This window comes from Podarcis filfolensis (genome assembly GCF_964270895.1).
Source record: "Podarcis filfolensis genome assembly, chromosome: 10".
In the NCBI taxonomy this organism is placed as follows: Eukaryota; Metazoa; Chordata; class Lepidosauria; order Squamata; family Lacertidae; genus Podarcis; species Podarcis filfolensis.
The window spans coordinates 26,343,259-26,366,578 of NC_139612.1; the positions used below are offsets into that span (position 1 = coordinate 26,343,259).

The 23,320-nt window shown below is 41.8% G+C and overlaps 1 protein-coding gene across 1 annotated transcript in view; it reads right to left on the reverse strand.

Moving 5' to 3' along the window:
* Window positions 1-832: 832 nt before the first annotated feature.
* The window catches only part of PRICKLE1 (prickle planar cell polarity protein 1), a 66,169-nt gene continuing 43,681 nt past the window's right edge, over window positions 833-23,320 (reverse strand). Inside the window, exons 2-8 of the mRNA XM_083574464.1 lie at window positions 8,537-8,723; window positions 7,469-7,582; window positions 5,697-5,834; window positions 5,262-5,465; window positions 4,772-4,958; window positions 3,322-4,179; window positions 833-2,622 (exon numbers count right to left, since the gene is read on the reverse strand). Of these exons, the coding sequence (XP_083430590.1) occupies window positions 1,778-2,622; window positions 3,322-4,179; window positions 4,772-4,958; window positions 5,262-5,465; window positions 5,697-5,834; window positions 7,469-7,582; window positions 8,537-8,656 (2,466 nt within the window). The 5' untranslated portion in view covers window positions 8,657-8,723 and the 3' untranslated portion in view covers window positions 833-1,777. The remainder of the gene's footprint in view (window positions 2,623-3,321; window positions 4,180-4,771; window positions 4,959-5,261; window positions 5,466-5,696; window positions 5,835-7,468; window positions 7,583-8,536; window positions 8,724-23,320) is intronic.

Sequence of the window (23,320 nt, forward strand, 5' to 3'; positions counted from 1 at the left end):
GTGTGTGTGTGTGTGTGTGTGTGTGTGTATATATGGGGTAATTGGAGGTAGCATAATCACTCTAGAAGTGGTATTATACAGACAACTATTTCCAGAAGTGTCAGGGATGCTTAATGTGTGCATTTCTCCCCTCCACCAATACGGGGGCGTGAACATGTGTTACCTTGCACATAGCTTTCACCTGCAATATGGGATTAAGTAAACTACCTCAAAGGATTTGCCAGTGTGACACTTAGTGTGGATGGCATCACATTAGGATCAAGTAAGTCATAATCTGCCTGAGTTATCTCCAAAGCGGACAACATAATAGTTGTCCACATAATCAGTATAGGCAGGTTGAGCATATGCTTATGAACTGTTGACATGGTTGTGGTGGATCAACAGCAAATAACAGATTGCAAATGCTGCTAAGACGCAGACTTTCCTTGGGTATTAGACAATGAACTGAAAGATGTCAGTGCCTTTCATAGGAAGAACATCTGCATTCTTTCTCTCTCTCTCTCTCTCTCTCTCTCTCTCTCTCACACACACACACACACACACACACACAGTGTCTTCCTTTGACAGCACAGGGGCCATGTTTACTGCCTTTTGGTGGCTTGGTTGCTACTAGGAAACCTGCTGCAGAAAGTGGGACTCAAAAGCTGCTTGATAGCTGGGCTATAAACACTACTGTATAGATTATTTAATTTTCAACTACTTCTATACAACATGGGACATTTCACGTGGTCACAAATCAGGTGCTCATTTTAAAGCGTGTTATTAGAGTCAAGCCTGCCATATGGAAACAGTGAAAATGAAGTGTTTTGTTGTAATGTTGCTTTACACTTAGTTGTCTTAACCCATAAATAATTCCTTTAATATTACGTACCATAGCTTAAACAGTATTTACATAGCTCCTACCATGCAAAACAGAGCTTTTCCGTCAAAAATTAAACATTTCACTACTTTAAACTTATGAACATTTAACAAACCCCTGCCTGACTCAAACTGCTGTTAAACCCTCAAACAAAACTAATGGTATTTTAAACAAATGTCTTGCAATTCAGGGATATAAAAATAGTCTGTTAAATCTCAACTTTACAATATGTACATTATTTGCACCGTTAAGTTACAAATACAGATTTAGCTATGAAATACTACATTATAAATATCAGATGGCTCTAATTTTTGCTTATATGCTACATTTGGAACTTGGGGTAGTGTTTCAAATATACAGGATTCTCAAGACTCATTTTCACAAAAGTTTAATATAAGCAGACTCACTGACTTAATGCAATTAACTTCATAAGTAGGGGCTGTAGCTTACACCATATTTTTAAGGGCAAGGAGCATCATATATTTAAATTAATTTACCTGAGGGTCACTCAGATACAATGCAAAGCAAATAGAATAGTCAATCTGATACGCCTTTTGCCCTGTACAGAAACAGCATTCTTGCTTAGCATCAAAATGGTTGGGCTACAGTAATATCTATAGGATGAATAGGGTTGCACACTATAATTGAGATACTGTGTCTTAGCTAGGCAACAGAAGTAGCAGGCAAGTTCTAAACCTAAGATACTGACTGGCATTCTTGCTGGTAAGGCCCTCTAAAACCACATCTGAACAGTATTATAAACTCTTTCAATTTATTCTTCTACCACTCCCTCCTGATTCAACTGATTATTGATTGCAAGGCCTTTATAGAGAACATGGACAAGAGACCGCCCCGTTACAGGTTACACAAGTTGTTTTAACCATTTATGTACATAACATTTGAAGAAACAGTTCAAAATTAAGAAATTATACAGTTTTTGCCTTTGGGAGGTTTTCTCTTTTTAGATTTGGTTACCCTCTGTCCAAACTGAGAACTGGGGAGTTCAGCAGTCGGGCTGGAAAGGATATCTGTATAGTAGGGGTATCTGACTGGTCGGGGCTGTGGAATGGGCTGTCCTAAGAAGTACCCTTCTTCTTCAGAATCGGACGAGGAGGATGAAGATGAGCACCAAGAGTCTTCCTCCTCTCCAAAAAATCCAAGTAACTGGTCCCTCTGGTTTCTCATTGTGTAGTCAGAGGCAATATGATTATATTGGCTGTATGGGTTTGGAGTGTATGCTCGAACGGCATGACCTTTATTCTGAACAAACTTGTCATAATCCTGAGGAGAATAAAAATTAAGTCTTTCCTTTGGCGGAGATTTTCTTTCTGCAACCAAGTGAAGCGCATTATCAGACCTAGATTTCCTACTCCTCCTGCGGCGATGCTGGTGTCTCTTCCCAGGGTCTTCAAACTTATAAACACGCCTACGAGTCCTTTCACTCATAGGAGGCTGGCGGATTTCGAGATTCTCGTAACTTCCATTATCAATGACATCATCTGAAAACTTGACTTGCTGAGGTCTGGTCTGCGATTTGGATCTTCTCAGTACTGGCACGTGCATTGGCTTTTCCTCTGGCAGTGTCTTGCCTTGGCATAATTCAGAACTTAAACTTTTTAAAGACTCTGTACTTCTATGAAGCATTGAGGAGTTCAGAGTGCCCATGTTGCTCATTTTCTCACAATCCTCTACTTCCAGCTCTGGGTAGGTTTGTAAGGAATACAAGGAAGGTCTTGGTTTGACTTCTCCATCAACTGAAGCACCTAAGAGGAATACATTATAATGAAGTAGGTTTAATGAATCTACCACCATTGTTTCCCAACAGTTCAGATGCAAATGTTTATACATTTCAGCTCTCGCTAAGTTACTCAAGTATGGGTTATGAAGGATAGCGAAATAAGAACGGTCGGTTTTATCCAGCCCCTGTGGCAGTTTATTTCCTGGGGTTAAATCAACAACTTCAATCATAAAAAATCTCAACAACTTCAATCCTAAAAAAATTGTTTAACAACTGGTCGGCCCTCTCGGCCCTTCACTTCATCAAATCTGGCCCTCTTTGAAAAAAGTTTGGACACCACTGCCCCATAGTTAGTAGAAATCGTAGGCCCTTATCTCTCTCCCCTACCCCGTTTCCCCTTTGTCAGGCTCAGCTAAGGCAAAAGGGAGGAGGAAAGCAGCAGCGGAAACTCATATGCAGTGTTCAGCTGGCTAGTAATGGAGAGAGAAGAAACCTGTATCAAAGACTCCCATCTCATCAAGTCCCTCTTCCGTAATCTTAAATTCCCATGCCTCAACACGGGTGGTATCTGTACAACGAGCCCAAGCCTTGCACAGAGCGTACCTCTTAGCCTACTAGTAAGAAGCAAATCTGTTGGGATGAATGCTAACTATAGATTAGGCATCATTAGTGCTTTCTAAATGGCAGTGCAAATCACAATATTACGTTCTCTTGATCCTCTTACCTGTGATATTAGATAAAGCCAGGGAATCCATTGAATCCCGAACACACTGCTCTTGTTTCAGGTTTGACAATCGCTCCAGCGAATCGTCATACCATTGCTTTTGGTCATGTTTGTATCTAGTTGCGGCATGTTCCATGTCCAACTCCTGAATTTTCCTGCTGCTGGCAGGGCCTGGGTGGCTACCATATGCAGAGTCGCCTAGGCCATCTTGGGACTGTGCCCAGTACATATTTGAGTGGTATTTCTTGCTCGCGAGGCTCTGACTGTTTTTCTTCATCTCTGATCTGCCTTTCACCATGCTCTCGCAAATCCACTGCTCGTTTGATCTAACGTCTGCTTCCACCGGCTGCTGAAAAAGGCCTTTGTCGCCAAACTTTAGGAGCAGCTGAGTCATGTAGTCTTCATGCTCAGCCCATTCTTCTGGATCATCAGGCATTTCCTCCCGCCTTCCTTTCCAGAGCTCTTCATCAACAAAGCCTACTCCTTGCCTTGAAAGACTTAAGTCATCCAGTTTCCGCGAGAGTGTATCATCGGCAGTGCTAGAAAGGCCAGGGAATTTGTAGTTCAGGGCTGGGGACAAGAGGAGAGACTGCCTGCACTGATCTGCTGACCGGCTGCTTTTCCCCATGCGAACGCTTCTCCTGGAGTCTCTCGAGCGGGCAGACTGGAAAGCAGAGTCGGAAGAGTCCGAAGCATGAACATCCTCTCCCAGACTGCATGACTTGGAGCAATAAATCTGTCCTTGCTTAGGAAGGAAAGGGCAGCCAAGTAAGGAAACTTTGCAGTGAGCGCAAGAAAAGCATGTTTCTGTGGCATGCCAATGTTGTCCATCGTAAGTCATCTGAGCGTGGTCAACCCCTGGTTAAGAAAAGGAGTAGTTGAGATTATTATTTTTTTGTGCATGTCTGCTAGAAGCATGCTGGTGTCAATTAAAAAAGAAAAAAATCGGAGCTACCCTGCTGAAGACTAACAGATCTGTTGCAACAAAGCTTTTTGTGGCACCAGAACCCACTTCACAACAGTGGATGGATGAAAAGTTTTCACTTGGCGGTATACCAGTTTTCAGAACGAGCTGTTCTATGCTAATTTAACACAGCTGAAGTAATAAAAGAAACTCATACTTCAAATTAAATCGAATTGAAATTGCCGGCAAACTAGTTCAGCAAACATGCTGGAGCTTCCCCTTGAAGCCTTTCATCAAGTGTGGTGACTTTGAGGTCATCATTCTGAGATTAAAGTCTATTAAATGCTTATTTTTTAAATTAACAGACACAAACTTGGGAGATTAAGCCCTGCCCCCTCAAAAAACAAAACTCTAGATGCCAGCTGTCCCCCCCAAACAGGCAACACTTTTAACATTCATTTTTAGAGACCCCTTCACCTACAGATTAGAAACTTGAGCTTAGTTTGTAGTGTACCCATTTTTCCCCCTGTGTTAACATACACTTACCTATGTGTTCCTCACAAGTCTCACAATACTCTGCGTAGAGGGACTCAAAGCAGCCGCAACAGAATGGGCGCCCGTCCTTCATAATGTATCTCTGTCCTCCAAGGATGGTTTCACACTCAAGGCAACAAAAGTGTTTCATGTGCCAGTGGCGACCTTCCGCTTCTGTGCATTCATCAGCAAAAATAATCTACGAGGGGAAAAATAGTTTAGGTAAATACGTGGATAGCACAGTTGCAGCCACTATATTTAACAATATTTTTTTGCAAGGAACGTTTCTTCAATTTACTGGAGAAGTTAATGTGTGAAAAGTCAAGAGAGTCTCAGGGTGTTCAACAAGTTTATTTCAGTGGGTCTTAGTCTGAGCAAAAGTTAGTAGAATACTACCCTCAAGTTTTCAGTTGTCTTCAGGAAGCTAGCTGCTTAACTGAGCAAAGAACACAATTCTCATTTCGACCTCCGGCTTTTAAGTGTTATGGGAATGTGGTATTACCTCATCACATGCCGAGCAACGCGGCTTGAGTAGCTCAGCATGGTGCCTTCCACAATGAATTTTTCCATCTTGGTAGAAATAGATTAAGTCAACAAGTAGTTCATTGCATGTGAAACACACAAAGCAGGATGGGTGCCAACAGACTCCAGGCCCAGCTCTTGAGGCAAATACTGCAACTTCACCTCCACTGATCTTTGTACCACACTGAAAATAAAATACAAATGAACAGGCAAGTTCAAATTAGTTTTCCGTTGTATGAATGTTGAATCTTCACCATACTTTATAGCCTAATCCCATCCTTTTTTCCAATTAACATAATTAACAGTTTATTCTAGTTCAATATTTGAACTTTGGTTCTTATGTAGATTTAAATATCCACAGTTGAGCTTCACACAGGTCCAACACTATTTTTAATTTGGGTAATAAGAACATTACCTGCTCACAAAGTGCATGCATCACTCCTCTTGAGAGCAACTTAACCGTGCCTCGTCCCAGAGCTTCCTTCTTTCGTTGTGAACTAAATATTTGAAGTTCCTTCTTCTCTTCTTCACTTAGAGACTGACAGTATCTCACCTTCACCAAAAGGAAAGGATAACAACTTTAAGATCTATGCTAGTTATATTGGAAAGAAATGCACTTTTATATATATAAAAAAACCAGTCTGCCTTTCCTCAGAAATCTATCTCAGAAGTGACTATGTCCATCAAAATGGAAGAGAGCTGAAAACAGATTCCTTCTGACATTTTTTACTCCTGTTCAATGATTCAGGTCTTTGGTAATGGGAACTGGTACAGTGACATGAGATAACCATCACAAGATGTGAGTGCAGTTCTACCCTATATGCAGACATTGCTTTTTGGAGATGGTATAAGGACATTTAGTTTTACAAGTTAATACAATATGCTTTAAGCAGAGTTCCTTCCAGGTTAGGTTTTTTTTCTTTTAGACTATAACAGTGAAGTAAAGGGATGGAAGAGATTAAAACCTGATTAGGTATATACACTGTATGAGCCTCAGGGTTTTGTAATTTAGGACTGTTTGGGGAAACATTACTTATATCAGCATAGTTAACACAATACACTCAATGGAGACACCACTGAGACTTAGCAAACAGTACTTGCCCCAAGCCTTGACAGTAGCTTCTTGTCTAGAACCTTTAATGAGATACTACAAACCCAACCTGCCCAGCCCAAACCTCTACTTCATCCAGCACCTATACTCACTGTACCAACACAACACATGACTTGATTAGATATCATCAAGCAAGTACTTTTCAAAGGAAAAAGTTGAGAAGTTTGGTTACTTATATCCAAAGACATTTGCATTCAGTGTACAAGAGAGCTACTTGCCTCAGAGAACTTCACCTCCTGTGTTTCTGTGTGAGTTGGCCTTCCTAGTTTACTCCTTTTCAGGTCATTTTGCTGTGTCTCTGCATCTTTGCACCAGGAATGACAATCACAACAGATGCAGAGATGCAGCAGTATTACCTGCTCTCGGAATAGTTCGCTGGCACACCAGAGCAGGGAATCATGCAAATACACAGAAGGTAGATTCCTCTGTAGAGGGGAATCTTGTGATCTCTTGCAACACACTTTTATTTACTAAATCTATACAACGTTATCTGGTGAAGGGCTTTTGACAAAGTTAAAATATCATAAGCCACACAGTAAAGCAACCAGCACATACTAACTGCCAGCAAGATTGTAAAATGCCAAATGCATTTCAAAAGCCTAGGATGTTTTATTTAATAGCCTGGTGCTGAAAAGATAGCAATACTGGTGCCAGGTAATCCTCCATAAATTCTAGTGTCACCTACACCCCTAACAGAGGAAGAAGCAGAAATGTAGACATCAAGGGTGTGGGAGCTGGAGGATATCTTAAGTCATTCAAAGTATTAGTGCCCTGAGTTGGCCTCGGAAGTGAACAAGAAGTGGAACTCTTACTACCCCAATAAACTCTGCAGTCAAAATGATGACAGCTATATTCTGTACCAACTAAAACATCTACATACTGTCTTCAAAGGCAGACCCATGCATGATGTACCACAGTAATCCATTCAGGAGTTTGCCAGGGAATGGAGAACTGTGGTCAGATATAATAGTTCCCTATAACACAGTGCTGTAATTGAGAAATCACAGGCTTGTTGCATTCAGCAAATTGGTCCCTCTGCCTGGACTGCAGGGCAAGAAATGCTTGACCATATCTACCTCATTATCATGGGGTGGCAGCTGATACAGAAGCTGCTTAATTCGGTGTTTTTCTCCTGGACTGTTAACGTAAGGGATCTTCTCCTCAGACAAACAAGCAAAGTAGAGCTGTACCTGAACAGAGACCAGAAAGATACATAATGACCCATGAGCTCCCTCTTATCTACTGCTGTTATCTTAGGGTTTTGTTGTTGTTTTTTAACAAAAGACACTAGTATTTTCTTCTTTAGATGTTCTGCAAAGTTTGCATTCCTCTTGCTAAGAAGAGCAGGTGAGCCAACTCTGCGAAACTGGATTGCCTCAGATAGCCAGCACCCAGCTGTTGAATTGCTGTTTTGGAATGCTATTTGCAGTGACAATTAGGGGTGCCATAAATTATGCACATCTAATTTCCACATCCTTCAAGGATTGTCAGCAAGTCTGTTAAAATTCCACATTCTCTTTCTGCATTTTATCACCCAACGTGTGAAGATATCCAGAAAAAATAACAGTTATAATCGACAGGCTTTAATCTTACAGGTTAAATAAAGAAACAAACATTGTTTTGTAATTTAATTATTTCCATGTGAACTTTGCTAGAAACTGTTGAATTTTTATCTTTGGAGAAGGTTGGAAGAAACTCCATTTCCCATCTGATAAAAGTGGAAATCCACTAAGAACTTGTCCTTTTTTTCAGTGTAAGTCTCAAAAAATAAAATTATTCCACCAAAAGTTTATTTTCCTCTGGATAGTATTGTTTTTAAGTTAAGATTAACAAAAATACTGACAAATCCCCAATATAAAATAAGGTCTTTTACTTCATCTACACAGTTAAGGTTAAGGAGTTCAAAGTTTGATTATCATTTCCTGGAGAAAATCATGAGAATAGCACTGCCTAAGTGAGGGGAAATTGGGTTAATCTTTTGCTTTTGGACCACTGACTATGCATGTCAGCACAAAAGGACACTTAAGGGTCAAAGAAGTTAAGGTCCGACAAATAACTTGCTGTAGAAAATGTTTTAAATCAAATTAACAAATAAAAGAACCGCCTCTTTTTGTAAGCTTGAAATGAGTAGTTTCTGCTCTTACCTGTTCAGGTCTAAGACCTGGAGGAACCCATGCATATTCTTCTAGGGCACAACCAGAGTCATCATCAGATGTCGAGCTTCGCTGGAAGCCAAATGTCAGGTTGCCCCCCTTTGGCTCCATTTCTAAAACACACGCGGTCAGTGGGGAAGTGTCAGGATACTCAGTTGCAGTTCATCAATTAAGAGCTCTGAAAACAAGTTGGAAAGTCAAATGTTACAACAAAAAATCTTGGTTGCCGTTTTCAAAACAAAGAAATGTCAAACTCTCTGGTGTGCATACATATTATGTGATAACAGCCCAAGGGGGTTAAAAAAAAACCAAGCCTGTTTTTCAAATAAACAGTTGAGGGTTTTTTAATCACGTGTTTCTAAAAATTTAAAGCCCAAACCCACAAAAACTCTACAGATTGAGCAGCGGTGTAATGGAGAAAATACTTCTATAATCTATATACCTGGAATATAAATAAAGATACAGAATTAGCAAATGGGGAGGGGGGAATGTCAAGAAGAAATGTATGATGTGGTTGGGTCATCATAAACCATCCCAAGGCAATTCTTACATATACTCTGGGACATTTTAGATGCTTGTTCGCAGCATCTCACGCTCAGTGGCATAATGATAAATATTTGTGCTTCGCTGAACTGCTTACTTCTGGCTGCATGATTTCAACTTGTAAAATGCACTGGGCTTTAACAAAAGATCTCAAACTAGACGAGACACAACTTTTAGCTTTTAATTAGAAACACAAACACACTATTGGAAAGAAGTGTCACTATTGAAACCACTAAAATGAACTTCCCCAAGCAAAAATGTGCTTTGGGGTTCTATGGTGGTAGTGATAGCTACTTACAAAAAACAGACTGCAATTCTTTAATAATATGCTGAGTTAGACCCTGAAATATGTGTCAATATGCCAAGCTAATTTGAGAAACACAGGGCTGTATTAAACTAGTTAGTCCCAACTAGCAGAAGCCCACACAAGGAATTCCACTAGCGCAAAAAGACTTCCTCTTGCCCCTTCCAAACTTGGCTTGGTTGGGGTTGGGAAAACCCCTAAAACAGGGCACAGACAGGCAGCAGAGGGGAAATGCTGTGTTGAGTAAGCTTAACTTCTGATGGAACGTTTGCCTTAGCGCAATGTTGAATTCCTCTCATACACGAATTTTGAGATCAATAAGAACCATCACTACTTATAAACAGGGTTATCACTGTGGAAGGTGAGTCATCCCCTACCATCAGATAACTTCTGCAAGTTAAATCTATAGCACAGAGAGACAACTGTTGGAATGATTACAAGGGGCAACTCAATGTGGTTTAAAGTACAAATTTGTTTTAACCCTGGTAAACCAATCAGTGCATGCTTTTCTAGGCAGTGAACTGCACATTTTGGACAGTGAAAATAAGTCAAACTCAATAGGTTTGCCAAGATTAAATTTGGTCCATGTGTGAGCTACAAATATACCCCCTATTGTTCTCTCACCTCTGCCCCTCCTTTTCCTTTTGTTGTCTTGAATGAACTTCCTGTCCTTCCTATGCAATCAGATAGCCGTGTGTGGTAGAGAGACCATCTTACATTTGAACAGTTTATCTCCTTCAGTTTCATGTTAGTAGAACAGATTTTGTTAACTCTTATCTCTTGGTGTCATTTGCAAAAATTTAAGGGAGGAAACAAGTAATACTACAGTCTCTTGAGCATTCAAATCTGTCTCTTTTCCTTGAATGCAAAATGCTAGATAGAAAGAGATCAATATTATATGCAACAAATCTTCACAGTAAGTTTAATTTTATTCAGCACATTGCTGGTAGCAAAAATAATTTTGACATTTAGGCCACACTAGTTACCTTCATGAAACTGCTTTTCAAGCTGGTAAGACTAATATCCATTTTACTGAGCTGATCAAAACCCCATTTTTTAAACTCATTGTGGCACAGTGTCAAGTTTCATTACAGAGTTTAAGCACATGGAAAATATTAATCAGTTCTAAAACAAAAATTTACAGAAGTAAACTAGGCTGAGTTCAATTGGACTTACTCCAAGGAAAGTGTGTGTTAGGAATGCAGTCTCAAAAAAAGTGCTAATTAATACTTTAATTTATATACTGAAGATCAGCAATGCCATTTTATTGATGTATTATACAGTAACTGGAAAGGAACCATTCCAAGAATATAGAGCACACTGATGGTTCAAAACATCATTAAATATACAGGCATTCATTTGGATCCCAAAGATGCACTTGCAGTCATATATATTATCCATAGATGGGCACCTTTTACATTTTGCCCAAGAGTTTTCTAAGAGTGAACAGAAGCAAAACCCAAATCATACTCTGCTTGTGTATGCTGAAGCAAGAGAACTCAAAGAAAGTTACAAGCACTGGAAATAACTTTGGAGGTCAACTCCATGCTCCACAGTAACTCAACAATACAGCCTCTGCTTAAAAGCCACCAATGAAGAAGCAGACCACTATCTCAAGAGGCTCTTACTGATTGGGGAAAGCTTCCTATGTTAAACCAAAATTTGGTGTCTATCCATTAAAGTAAAGGTAAAGGGACCCCCTGACCCTTAGGTCCAGTCGTGGCCAACTCTGGGGTTGCGGCGCTCATCTCCCTTTATTGGCCGAGGGAGCCGGCGTACAGCTTCCAGGTCATGTGGCCAGCATGACTAAGCTGCTTCTGGAGAATCAGAGCAGCGCACAGAAACGCTGTTTACCTTCCCGCCAGAGTGGTACCTATTTATCTACTTGCATTTTGACATGCTTTCAAACTGCTAGGTTGGCAGGAGCAGGGACCGAGCAATGGGAGCTCACCCCGTCGCAGGGATTCGAAACGCTGACCTTCCGATCGGCAAACCCTAGGCTCTGTGGTTTAACTTACAGCTTTTAGAGAAAAAGACTGCAAGACAGCCCTTCAGATATCAGGAAACAGTTATGTCTCCCATTAGTCTTTTCCAAGCATGCTTGTCTCTTTCAGCCATTCCTCCTGAGACCTGCATTTCCAGAGACCTTACCAATATGGGTTTTGCCAGTTTCCTCCTTAAAAGAACTGGCCACCCCACATGAAGCTTGACCAGTAAGTGCATAATAGAACAGAACTATGACTTTTCTTTTTGCAGTCTAGACACTTGCAATCTAGACATTATGTTTCTATTTAAGCATCCAAAGACTGCATTAGCTTCAGTACTATACAGAGCTTACCAATTACAGCACTTAACGAACCAAACATTACTTTCCTGCTGCTCAGTTTCTTTGACCCAATCCACAATTTCAAAAACAGCACTTTAATAATTCTATGTTGTTGTTTTTTCTTCACTAGGAAGCTTAACTGCACTGTGCTGAAAATTTCTTCTGCACAGTTTCCAACCATTCTCTATCAATTAATGAGGGGGGAGAAACACTGGATTTTATAATTTTCTAAGAAGAGAAAAGTTCTTATGGATGAAGTGCAAGGCATTTACCTTACTATCAAGGTGGCCGCTGTTTTTGGTGACTGCCCATTCCTTCACTCCAGTGCTTTTTTTTGGGGGGGGGTCGCAGGGGTAAGCATACCCCTAAACATATTGTGATTTTTTTTGTATTTTTGTCCATTTACTGTATTTATTTTTCCCGATTTGAACTATAAAATGGTGGTTTTCTTGAGTCAAAATGAGAGTACACTAAATACCTTTTTTTGGGGGGGGTTAGATCAGGAAACTAATGGGCAGCTGCAGGGAACTGCAGAGCACTGAAGAAATGGTCCGTGGAAAGAAAAGCCATACAAAACGAAACCTCACGAAGATTAAATAAGCTCAATAGCAGGCTTCTTCAACCTCGGCCCTCCAGATGTTTTTGGCCTACAACTCCCATGATCCCTAGCTAGCAGGACCAGTGGTCAGGGATGATGGGAATTGTAGTCTCAAAATATCTGGAGGGCCGAGGTTGAAGAAGCCTGCTCAATACCAACCAAAATTATACATTTAAAAATTATTTATTGAGCAGTCTGCAAAGGAGGCAGAGAGGGGGGAAAAAGAGGGAGAAGAAGCCTCTCTTTGCAGGGAAAGAAAGTTAGAGGACAGGTTTTGGTGGAACACTAAATAAGACTAATTAAGTTACCTTGCTGCCTCTCTGGACACGAACACATATTTTGGCCAGCATTGCCATTCCGCTAGGTTAGACAGTCCCAATGTAAAAGACTGAGAACTTGCTCAGCCTCCTTCACCAATCTTGTTCAATAAGCAACATTAAATAAGAGAATATTTGAAAAAAGTAAAAGCATGCTTTTAAGCCACTAAAACAAAGTGCCACATGAACTGGCCCATTCATAATTTCCATATTTGGGAGCCGTCCTTTGGGTACCCCCACATTCTGTAGTGAGGAAACCGGGAACTGAGCAAAGGGCCTTCCCAGCTGTGTCACCCTAACCTTTGGAATGCTCTTCTGAGGCAGCTTAGCTTGCCTGGAAGCCACCATCATATATTGCGTTCCCAGCATCAGGATCTCTCCATTTCTCTTAACTTTTATAAACAGGGGTGGAGAACATAAAGGCCATCCAGGTGGTTGCTGACTTCAATTTCCATCAGTTCCAGCCACCATGGAATAATAGGAGCTGCAGTCCAGCAGCATTTGGGGGACCCCAGGCTCCCACCCAGTTATAGATGATGGTTAAGTTAATTTTAGGCTGCATTGCAACCCTCAGATTTTACTATTATGTTTGTTTTAACTGTGTTGCCTTTCGTTTTGCTAGACATTATTGTATTTATCTATTTATATGAGTTTGAGTATATACATATAAAAGGGTGGGAGAAAAATAATTTAACAAAATAAATATAGTCTTAAGAGTATCTTCATCTGCACTGGAGGAACTGAAGGCTAATGTATAAAACTGCTTATTAAAATGTGTTTTTTAAAAAAGAAAAAACCAACTTTGCACACATTCCAGGTACTGTTTCTGCTTAAGCAGCAACAATGCTTGGTACTTATAAGTTAATTTTAAATCAAGTTTTAGAACTAACTATATCCATTAAAAAAACCAAAAAAAACCAAAACCCTGTATTTAATATATGAGTGAAGAACAGGCTGAAAGTTTTTATGATTGAAGTAAGTTCTCAGCTCATGATACCATTGTAGATTGTGTTAAACATCTACATTTACCATTGTGATGAAGAATAGAAGAAAATACTATGTGACATCTTCCTGCTCTGTTCTGCAGAACATGAATGACCTTAAGTGCCACCTCTGTATAAGTGCTGACTAACTACTAAAGCTTACAAAGAGAATCCTTGTACTGGTGAATGAGCAATTATTAACCATGTAATTGGATTAAAGGGTAATTTGATTATGACGTTTAGATATACACCAGTGTAAATTTCACCTATTGTCATTTAATAAAAAGCTGTTCTAAAGGCAGAACTCTTTGCATAAAAGCTACCAGAGAAACCCAGTTTCTAAAAGATAGATGTATCCTTGTTCTCTGGGCAACAGTTGAAGCCATGTGTGAAACTAGCCCTTATGTTAAGATTTCCAGCTCCCAGAGTATGTATGCTCTGTGGTCACCTCTGACCAGATCGTAAGAGGTCACAATTCATAAGGCCAGTTACACAAACATCCTTCCCTGCCCCCTGCTGTTTAACTCTGTCCTGCAGGGCAAATTGTTTAACAACTTTTTGTTAAACTGCTTGTTAACAAGGCTATGGGGAATTCAAGATGCATATCACACCCCTAGCTCACAGTACACTGCAACTATAACCCAAAGGGTCAGAACTTGAGGTTAAAAAGCAGGTGTCTTTGTTGCTGTTCTAATGTGCATGATATTAAGAGAGCAAGGAGTGGCAATATTACCAAAGCTGGATATTAACATACATATATTTCAAGTGCAAGAGGAAGGGGTTATAAGGAACCAGACTTATTAAATTATATATTGAAATAATTTACACCTTAGTAACACTTGAGAAACAAAACAAAAAATAGCAAAAAGATCTTAGATGTTGATTAAAATATTTCAGTTTCTCTTTATCTTCAGATATCACAATGCACATTATATTTGTCCCTCTAAATCTCTATAGGCATGATCCAAAGTGCCACTGGAATAGATTCAATGGCATAATTCTATATATGTGTCTACTCAGAAGTAAGTCCCATTGAGGTCAATGGGATTTACTCCCAGGAAAAGACCCACAGGAAAGAAATGAGATTTTAGAAATGCTAAACTTGGCTGTATCTTGCAGAGGAAAAGCACTGACATATTCATTAGGATGGAAACACACAAAAGGCTTTGTCTCAATGGAAATTAAGCTCAACCAAACAGTTTAGGGTAGGAAAGCAATATCCCAAAGAAGTAGTTTTTCCTCTAACTTTTAAAAATATCCCTATTGATATATGCTTTACATTTCTCTTTAAACAGCCACCATAGGAAACGGCGGCCAGAGTTTACTCCAGTGTAAATATATACTCAGGTTTCACTCCCATCACCTGTTGGCTCTTGAACACCATACTTCTTTGTTAAAACTTACCACTCTAACTTTTGGGAGGGAAATCATTTACAAAGAAAACTGTTCAAGGAAGTAGTAAAGTAAGCAGTAGATTTGCATATAAATTAGCCCTGATTATCTTTAAAAAATAAAAATAAAAGCCAACATGTGGGGCTTTATTTGGAGTGGGGAGAGAATGCTTTAACTTCACTTTAAAGGGGAATCTTATTTGTGTCTACTAAGAAGACCCAGTGGGGGCCTTACTCCCAAAAGTCCACAGGATGCAGTCTGTACAAACTACTTCAGTCAGGAATAGTCTCTCTGAAGTGTTCAAGACTCCTTCTACCAAACCTTAATTATGAATGACTTCCTCTTTATTTTATTTTTTTAATGGCTTGAAGATTTCGGCTTTAAACTTGGAAGATCTTTGCTACATTTTGGTCAAAACTGCCTGCCTTTAAAAAAAAATAGTCATTTCCAGCAGGCAGGTCTGATGAATTAAAGGTCTTCCATCTGTGGCATGTCTACAGGAGCAAGAGGAGAGAAATTGGCACAACAAAAATGCTCAGGGCTCTGGGGCAGAAATGCCAGGATGCCCTTCTTCCTCAGAGGTGCAGGCAAAAAAGAGAAAAGGTGCCTAAGAAGTAAATTACTTCTGTGTGACATTTCTATCCCAACTTTCTGCCACAATGGAATGCACTGACCTTTTAAATGTTGATTAATGAAAACTGATTCAGATAGGTAGCTGTGTTGGTCTGACGAAGTCGAAATTATTATATATATATATATATATATATATATATATATATATATATATAATTGTCCAGTAACACCTTAAAGGGACGCAGGTGGCGCTGTGGGTTAAACCACAGAGTCTAGGATTTGCCGATCAGAAGGTCGGTGGTTCAAATCCTCGTGACGGGGTGAGTTCCCGTTGCTCGGTCCCTGCTCCTGCACCCAGCAGTTCAAAAGCACGTCGAAGTGCAAGTAGATAAATAGGTACCGCTCCGGCGGGAAGGTAAACGGCATTTCCGTGCGCTGCTCTGGTTCGCCAGAAGCGGCTTAGTCATGCTGGCCACATGACCCAGAAGCTGTACGCCGGCTCCCTCGGCCAATAAAGCGAGATGAGCGCCACAACCCGAGTCGGCCACGACTGGACCTAATGGTCAGGGGTCCTTCACCTTTAGCACCTTAAAGACCAACTAAGTTTGTTCTGGGTATAAGCTTTCATGTGCATGCACACTTCTTCAGGCACACTGAAACAGAATTCACTGATGATTTAATGCGTATGGTAAACCCATATACCCATCTCCTACTACCCTTCTGAGAAAACCCCACCCCACCCTCCCACTATATATACGAGTGTCTGGTGACTTCTGTTTCAGTGTATCTGAAGAAGTGTGCATGCACACGGAAGCTTATACCCAGAACAAACTTAGGTGCTCTCTAAGGTGCTAATGGACATTTTTTAAAAAATTATAATAAAAACGATAAGCCTCTCGTTAAAAAAGGAGGGGGCACGGAAGCAGAACCCCCCCGGGGGGGAGGCATCTTCATTACAAAAGGGCAAAAAAAAAAGAAAAAGAAACCCCAAGCACTTATCTCTGTTTGGGACCCAGACAATAATTCCCCCCCCCCCCAAATGACAATTACTTATAAAGCTGGGACTTATGAATGGGGAACTTGTGCGGGGCGCGGAAGAAGGGAGATGCACTCCAAACCCCGAAGTAGCCCAGGCTTCCTCAGGCTAGGGAAGCTCGCCCCCTTTTTCGGTGAGGCAGGAGGCTGCCCTTCCTACGTCAACTGCTTTGGCTCCCCTCTTCACTCCGCGCTCGCTCTCCCCGCGCGCGCTCCTCCTTCGCTCCCCTGGGCTCGCCAGGGACTGCAGCGCGGGACTCCTCGCGACCAATGAAAAGCGCGCGCAGTCTCCGCAAGTCCGAAGCACCGCTGCAAACGCCACAGGCTGCTCTGCGGCCCTGGCGGGGCGGAGGGTTTCACCTGCTCCCGTGCGCAACGCCTCAGGGGAGCCGAAAAAGCATAAATTATAATAAAAAAAGGAGGGGAGAGCGTTTCTTTCGGGCTCCCCCCTCTCATACCTCCCCGCTAACACAAAATTCCTCAGACTCCGATTCCCGCCCCCCCCAAGCTACCGTCGCTCTAAAACGGATGGCCATTGCACCCCCTCACACGAAGCACCGCAGTCAACGCACACGGCGCGCAGGCAGGCATACCTACCAAGGGGAGGAGGGGGGTGGCGGCTCGTCTCTTCACTGCATCGGAAGCGGCCGCCTCCACACGGAAAAAAACTTCCCGGAGGAAGAAGCCTCCCTGCTGTCCTTCGACAGCGCTTCCAGTCAGCCCCCTTCCTCTCCGGTTCCCTGGGCGCCCCCGCCACTCCTGCCCATTTCTTCGCGAGACCGGAGTCCGCGGCGGGCTTCGCTCCTCCCCGACGTCCCCCCACCCCTCACAGCCGCCCACCCCCTTCGCCGCCGAGCAATCCTCTCAAGGGGCCTTGACAAATCCCGCCGAAGGAGCGTCTTCAGTCAGTCGCCTCCACACGCACACACAAAATCATTCCTCAAGGGGGTTTTACTCAAGAGCAGGACACGCAGTTGAATGGGGCGGGAAACGGCCCTCTTTAACGCCAAGTTCAGCTCTTTCACTGTGAAGAAGCCAAGGAAATTCCTTCACTTTCTGCTGTCAAGTCTTTGCCCACTTGGAAGATCAATTGCCCCGGCTGAGAGGAGACGGGTCCATTGCATTTCCTCAGGGAGGAGACACTCAATTTCCTCTCTCAGGCAACTGAGTCCGAGGCAGGATATTTTCAGACACAGGAGGCAGCTCACATCCTGAGGGTGGGGACGTGCTGGAGAAAAGTGGTGGTTCTTTTATGGTGTTCATGTTAAGTTTTCAGTCTATGTCACCCTAACTCCACCCTCCATTGTGCCTAAAAGCCCTCCTGGCTACATATCTGAGCTGACCCCTGTGCAGTTTCTAATTCCTTAAGCGCCAGTCAACACTACCAATCAATCACTGGTGACCCAGTATGAACTACAAGTGGCCATAAAAGCTGGGGAGAGGAGCAGCCAAGTCAGTCTTGAAACACATGGGTGCGTAAAACCAAAAAGATGGGAGGCCTCATCAATTTCCCCTTTCTTCCCAGGCACTCCCTTCATCATCCACAACAAGGAAGTCAGCAAGAGGATGCCACTGGGTCAGAAATTAACAAGCATATGGCTATTCTGAGAAGGGAAGCATTTCCATATGAATCGCCTAAGCATTCCCTACCATGTCAGCCAAGGAAGGTTAGGTACTTCTGGAAGGAAAAGCATTGCCCCCACCAGACAACAAAAAGCAACAATGGCTTGGAACTTCCATGTTTGTCCGCTTCTCATCTCCCTGTGCATTGGCCATGGGCCTTACAGCAAGGTTCAAGATCTCTCCTAATTCAAAATATATCTGCACATCCCATTACAAGCCTGGATATACGTGTTAAAACTATACCGCCTAATAATTATACACCTTGGGGTAGAAATATAGGAGCATGCCTCACTGCTTCTTCAGGTCTCTATGAACCTTTGATCCCTTTAACAATTATAGTCAAAAGCGATTAAGTAATTCTCTTTCAAAGCTCAAGTATTAGCCTCACAACCAATTTGTGAAGTCACAAAATCCTCAGTTTGTGGGCAGGTGGCATAAGCAGCTTACCGCATGACTCCAGGAAACCAGGTATTTCATTTTAGCCCTGTTTTTTCCCCATTAACTTTGGTAGAACTAAACTCTAGTGTAGCCGAATAGCCTGGTTTAGCTGGGCTGCAGATAGAACTCTGTTGTTTGCTTGTGTTTAACACAGACAGCTTACTTGTATTTAACTTGGGAGCAATCCTATTGCTTGATCAGTGCTGCTGGCAAAGAGTAGGATTCAGTGGTGGCAGGCCCCTTCTGCACCTGCATTCTGAAGCAGCCAGCAGAATGTCTCAAAATGGGACACTGGGGTGGCAGCAGGGCCAGCGATGGTCGAGGTTCTGTAAACTGGCACAGTTTGGGCCCCTGTGCTGTGCCAATCCAGAGCTGCCATAGCAAAATAGGTGCACTGCTACCACCAGTGGTGAATCTGCCATGCCATGCTCCCTCTGCCCCAGTCTGGATTGCTGCCTTAAACATTACACTGGCCTTTGCCGTATTAAGATACTTAATAGCGCAGTCTTTTGCATGTCTACTCAGAAACACTGAACTTAAGAAATTCAATGGGACTTAAGTGTGTATAGGATTTCAATCTATACTTCAGTGCTTACAACGGGTATGAATAAATGTAGTGTAGGGCATCTGTAAAGACAACAAGGTAAGGAAGGTGGAGGGTTATAGTTCCTGAAAAAGCAGGCACATTAGTTTGCTGCAGCAAGTTGTCAAAGGTTTATATCAGGGGTGAGGAAACTGTGGCCTTTCAAATGTCGCCAGTGATTAATTTGTATTACTGCTGAACAAGCCTCTGCAACATCTGAACCTATAAACTACTGATTGTGAAATGACTGAACTACCTACAATATTGGAGTTTAAACATATGTTATCTAAGAACTTGGGTGCAAAAGCTGTCTAAACAAACATTTCCATTCAGCCGAACAACAGACCTCATTGTAAGCTTCAGTGTAACATTGCACACTTAGCAGCGAAGAGTTTAGAAAGCTTAACAGCTCAGAAGTAGAATTGGGTTTCCAGTGCCAAGTAACAGGGACACCGGCGAAGAATGTTGGTATTTGAGCACAGATAGCTGAAGGTTAAGTTTGTAAGTGCAACAGCTAGCAAGACTTGGCCCTGGTCAGACAACAGTATTTATAATTCAGACATGCTTGGCCAACAGCCAGCACTGAATCAACTTGATGAACTTTCAAAACGGGATGAACTAATGACACGGCTGCTCCTTCTTTGTACATTTTAAAGTGGAAACTTTTTTTCCAGCTCTCATTTTAGATATGATTTTTCAGGCTTCAACAGCCTTCAACAACTAGCCTGCCTCTAGGAACCCTGCAGCATAACTCTACTAGGTATGCCTGACATTCAATCTTTACCAATTCCAGTATAGAAGTGGATCCACAATAATTTGTGCACTGGAACATAGCTGTCCGCCTTATTTTGCGCTTCTCTACACAGTGCAACAATTTTCAGGTCCCCAACTTCATTTTTAATTGACACTTGTGAGATAATATATGTTCTAATGTATATGTTTAGATGGTTTTCAGTGCAGTTAAAAAAAATAATTAAATACAGATACACATGCAGATTTATCCACCCTAAACTCTACTCAAATAAGATCCAATTTATTTATTTTTCTGTTTAGCCTCTGTTTGTTTGTTGGTCAGAAACCAAAACATTTTCTTGAATTCAGTTAATCTGCATTGTTCTTTAAATGATACCTTGTGTCACACGCAACTTAAAATTGTGCACAGCAAACAAATTATCACTTGGGGGAGAATGAGACAAACAGATCCTGCCAGAGGAGAAGATAACAGAGCTTGCAGGCATATCTCTCTGATGATTAATCAGTCCCAATACCTGCATGATGGCAACAATTTAGCCGTATTACTGCCTTAGATCTCCAATTTACTTACATAGAAGAATTATTAGAGAGAGAAAATGTTAACATCTGAAGCTGAACTTTTTCCAACAACCCATTTCATCTGTAGCTGCAACTTTTCAGTCAAAGATGCAACAGAGTTTTTAAAAAGCATTTTAAAACAATATATATTTAAACCTGAAAGAATCCCAAACATCTGTTCATGTTTGGTATTCAGGAAGTTTGTGGATAATAGTCTTTGATACTGTTCAGGGAAGTTTTTAACGTGTGATATTTTACTGTATTTTTGGTTTTTATGGAAGCCGCCCAGAGTGGCTGGGGAGGCCCAGCCAGATGGGCAGGGTATAAATAATAAATTATTATTATTATTATTATTATTATTATTATTATTATTATTTGATACATACTATTAAAAAACCCTCTTTGGGGTACCAAATTTCTTACAGGGAATATGAAGTGATTTCTCAACTTCAAAGTCCCTGTGAAAATGCATTATCAAGAGTATGTAGTGCACAACACATATTGCAGCATTATCCGTAAGACAAACACAGCTGCTAACTAATCCCAAATGTGACTGACCACACACATTTACATTATGTGGCTATGTTTTATATACAGGTGAATTTTTTTTTTATTCCTCTCAAGGAAGGAGTTTATGTACCTTAAACAAGAATGTATAGTTATTTAAAACAATTCATGTAAAAATCAGGCATAGGAAACTCGGCCCTCCAGATGTTCTGGGACTACAACTCCCATCATCCCTAGCTAACAGGACCAGTGGTCAGGGATGATGGGAATTGTAGTCTCAAAACATCTGGAGGGCAGAGTTTGCCTATGCCTGTTCTAAATCCACACATGAAACATTATTTGGGTGCGGGGGAAGTCTATGTTAATTAAATGTGAGGGGTTTTTTGTTGTTTTTTGTAACAAAGAACACCAAGCTAATTGTGACTCAAAGCAACAGCACAGCTATCCCTCTGGAAATTGTTAAAATGGAAAGATAATGGGAGGAAACAAAGATGGACTCAGGGCTGGTCTTTCCATATGATTCATTCAGGTGACTGATCCCAGGCAGGACACCATTTTCTTGCTTCCAGTCATTAATTTAAAAAGTGACAGCAGGGAGGCAGAAGGGAATGTTTTGTTTGAGGTATATTAAAAAATGGCTAGTATGTACAAGGAACTGGGGGCTGCTTAAATCTATTCCATGTGCAATGGCACTACAATTTTACAGCCTGCTATTTTGGGTGGCGCTGTGGGTAAAACCTCAGTGCCTAGGACTTGCCGATTGTCAGGTCGGCGGTTCGAATCCCCGCGGTGGGGTGCGCTCCCGTTGCTCGGTCCCAGCGCCTGCCAACCTAGCAGTTCAAAACCACCCCCGGGTCGAAGTAGATAAATGGGGACTGCTTACTAGCGGGAAGGTAAACGGCGTTTCCGTGTACTGCGCTGGCTCGCCAGATGCAGCTTGTCACGCTGGCCACGTGACCCGGAAGTGTCTTCAGACAGCGCTGGCCCCCGGCCTCTTAAGCGAGATGGGTGCGCAACCCCAGAGTCGGACACGACTGGCCCGTACGGGCAGGGGTACCTTTACCTTTACTATTTTGGGTGGGATGAAGAAGTCTGCAGAAACTTCCTACAAGATTCAAAATTTGAATGAGGCAAATTTATCCACAGGATGCTAAGAGGAGTTAATCATGTCTCAAATGCATTGTTATTGCCAAGGGTGAATCCATTATTATTGGGTTTCTTTTGTTTTTCTCCATTCCTAAAAGGAAAAGGTTGTGCGTCACAAGGTCCATCAAGGCCCAGGCTTATTTCAGTGGGGAAGTTTAGCTGTCCCAGAGTTGGCAGCTCAGCAGAATGAATTCTGTTTTAACAAGCTCCACCCATTCCTCCTCCCCAATCCTTGGAGCCTTCATCAATAAAGATAAAACTATTTGCCTCATAAATTATCCAAGAAGAGTATCATGAAGTAAACTACTGGTAGATGACATTTGCCAGGCAGAACAGATTTAAGAGCACATAGAAAGACTGTTGTTGTTACAAGTAACATTAAGCCAAATTCCATGCAGCTTGGCAACCACTCCCCACTTACAAAATTAATTGCTGCTCATGCTATATTACACCTATTTATAAAATCTGATCTATATGAAGCCCATTTCTATGTAGAATCCCCACCTCAAGGTTTCTCTTAGCAATTGTGATTCCAGTGTGATAACACTGGGGCAGAACCCAACCCCTATAATGTCCTGTTTGTTGCTATTATTGCCAGGTTCCAAGTAAAGTAGGAGGCTATACAGGAGTTTGTGGCACAGTAGCAAATACACCATATTGCAGCCCACACTCGTCTTGTTTGAATTATTTGGAACAAGTTGCTGATGGAAGAGCTCTCCCACATTTGCGGCAAAAAGAGTAGTCAGCTAATTGAGCTCAAGAACCTGGGGGGAAGGGAAGCATTTTGATCAGACAGGGAACATTTCTTCCTTGTGGGTAAGCTTCTGGGTGCAACATCCCAGGAGAGAAACGCAAAGCACAGTTGGAGAAACAGATGTTACGCTTACTTTGCACATTAATCTACATTCCACCCATGCAAATGTCAGAGGGTTTCTGCTTCGAAGATGTGCCCATCCTCCACCCAGGTAAGCAAAAAAGGAATTGCCACAGTTCAGGGGCACCATCTAGATAGGCAAAAGCAGATGAGGGTTTGGAGTGCAGGATGCAGCCTGGGAAGAGTCCCCAAGAGCCAGACAGAGATGCCTCTATTCCAGAG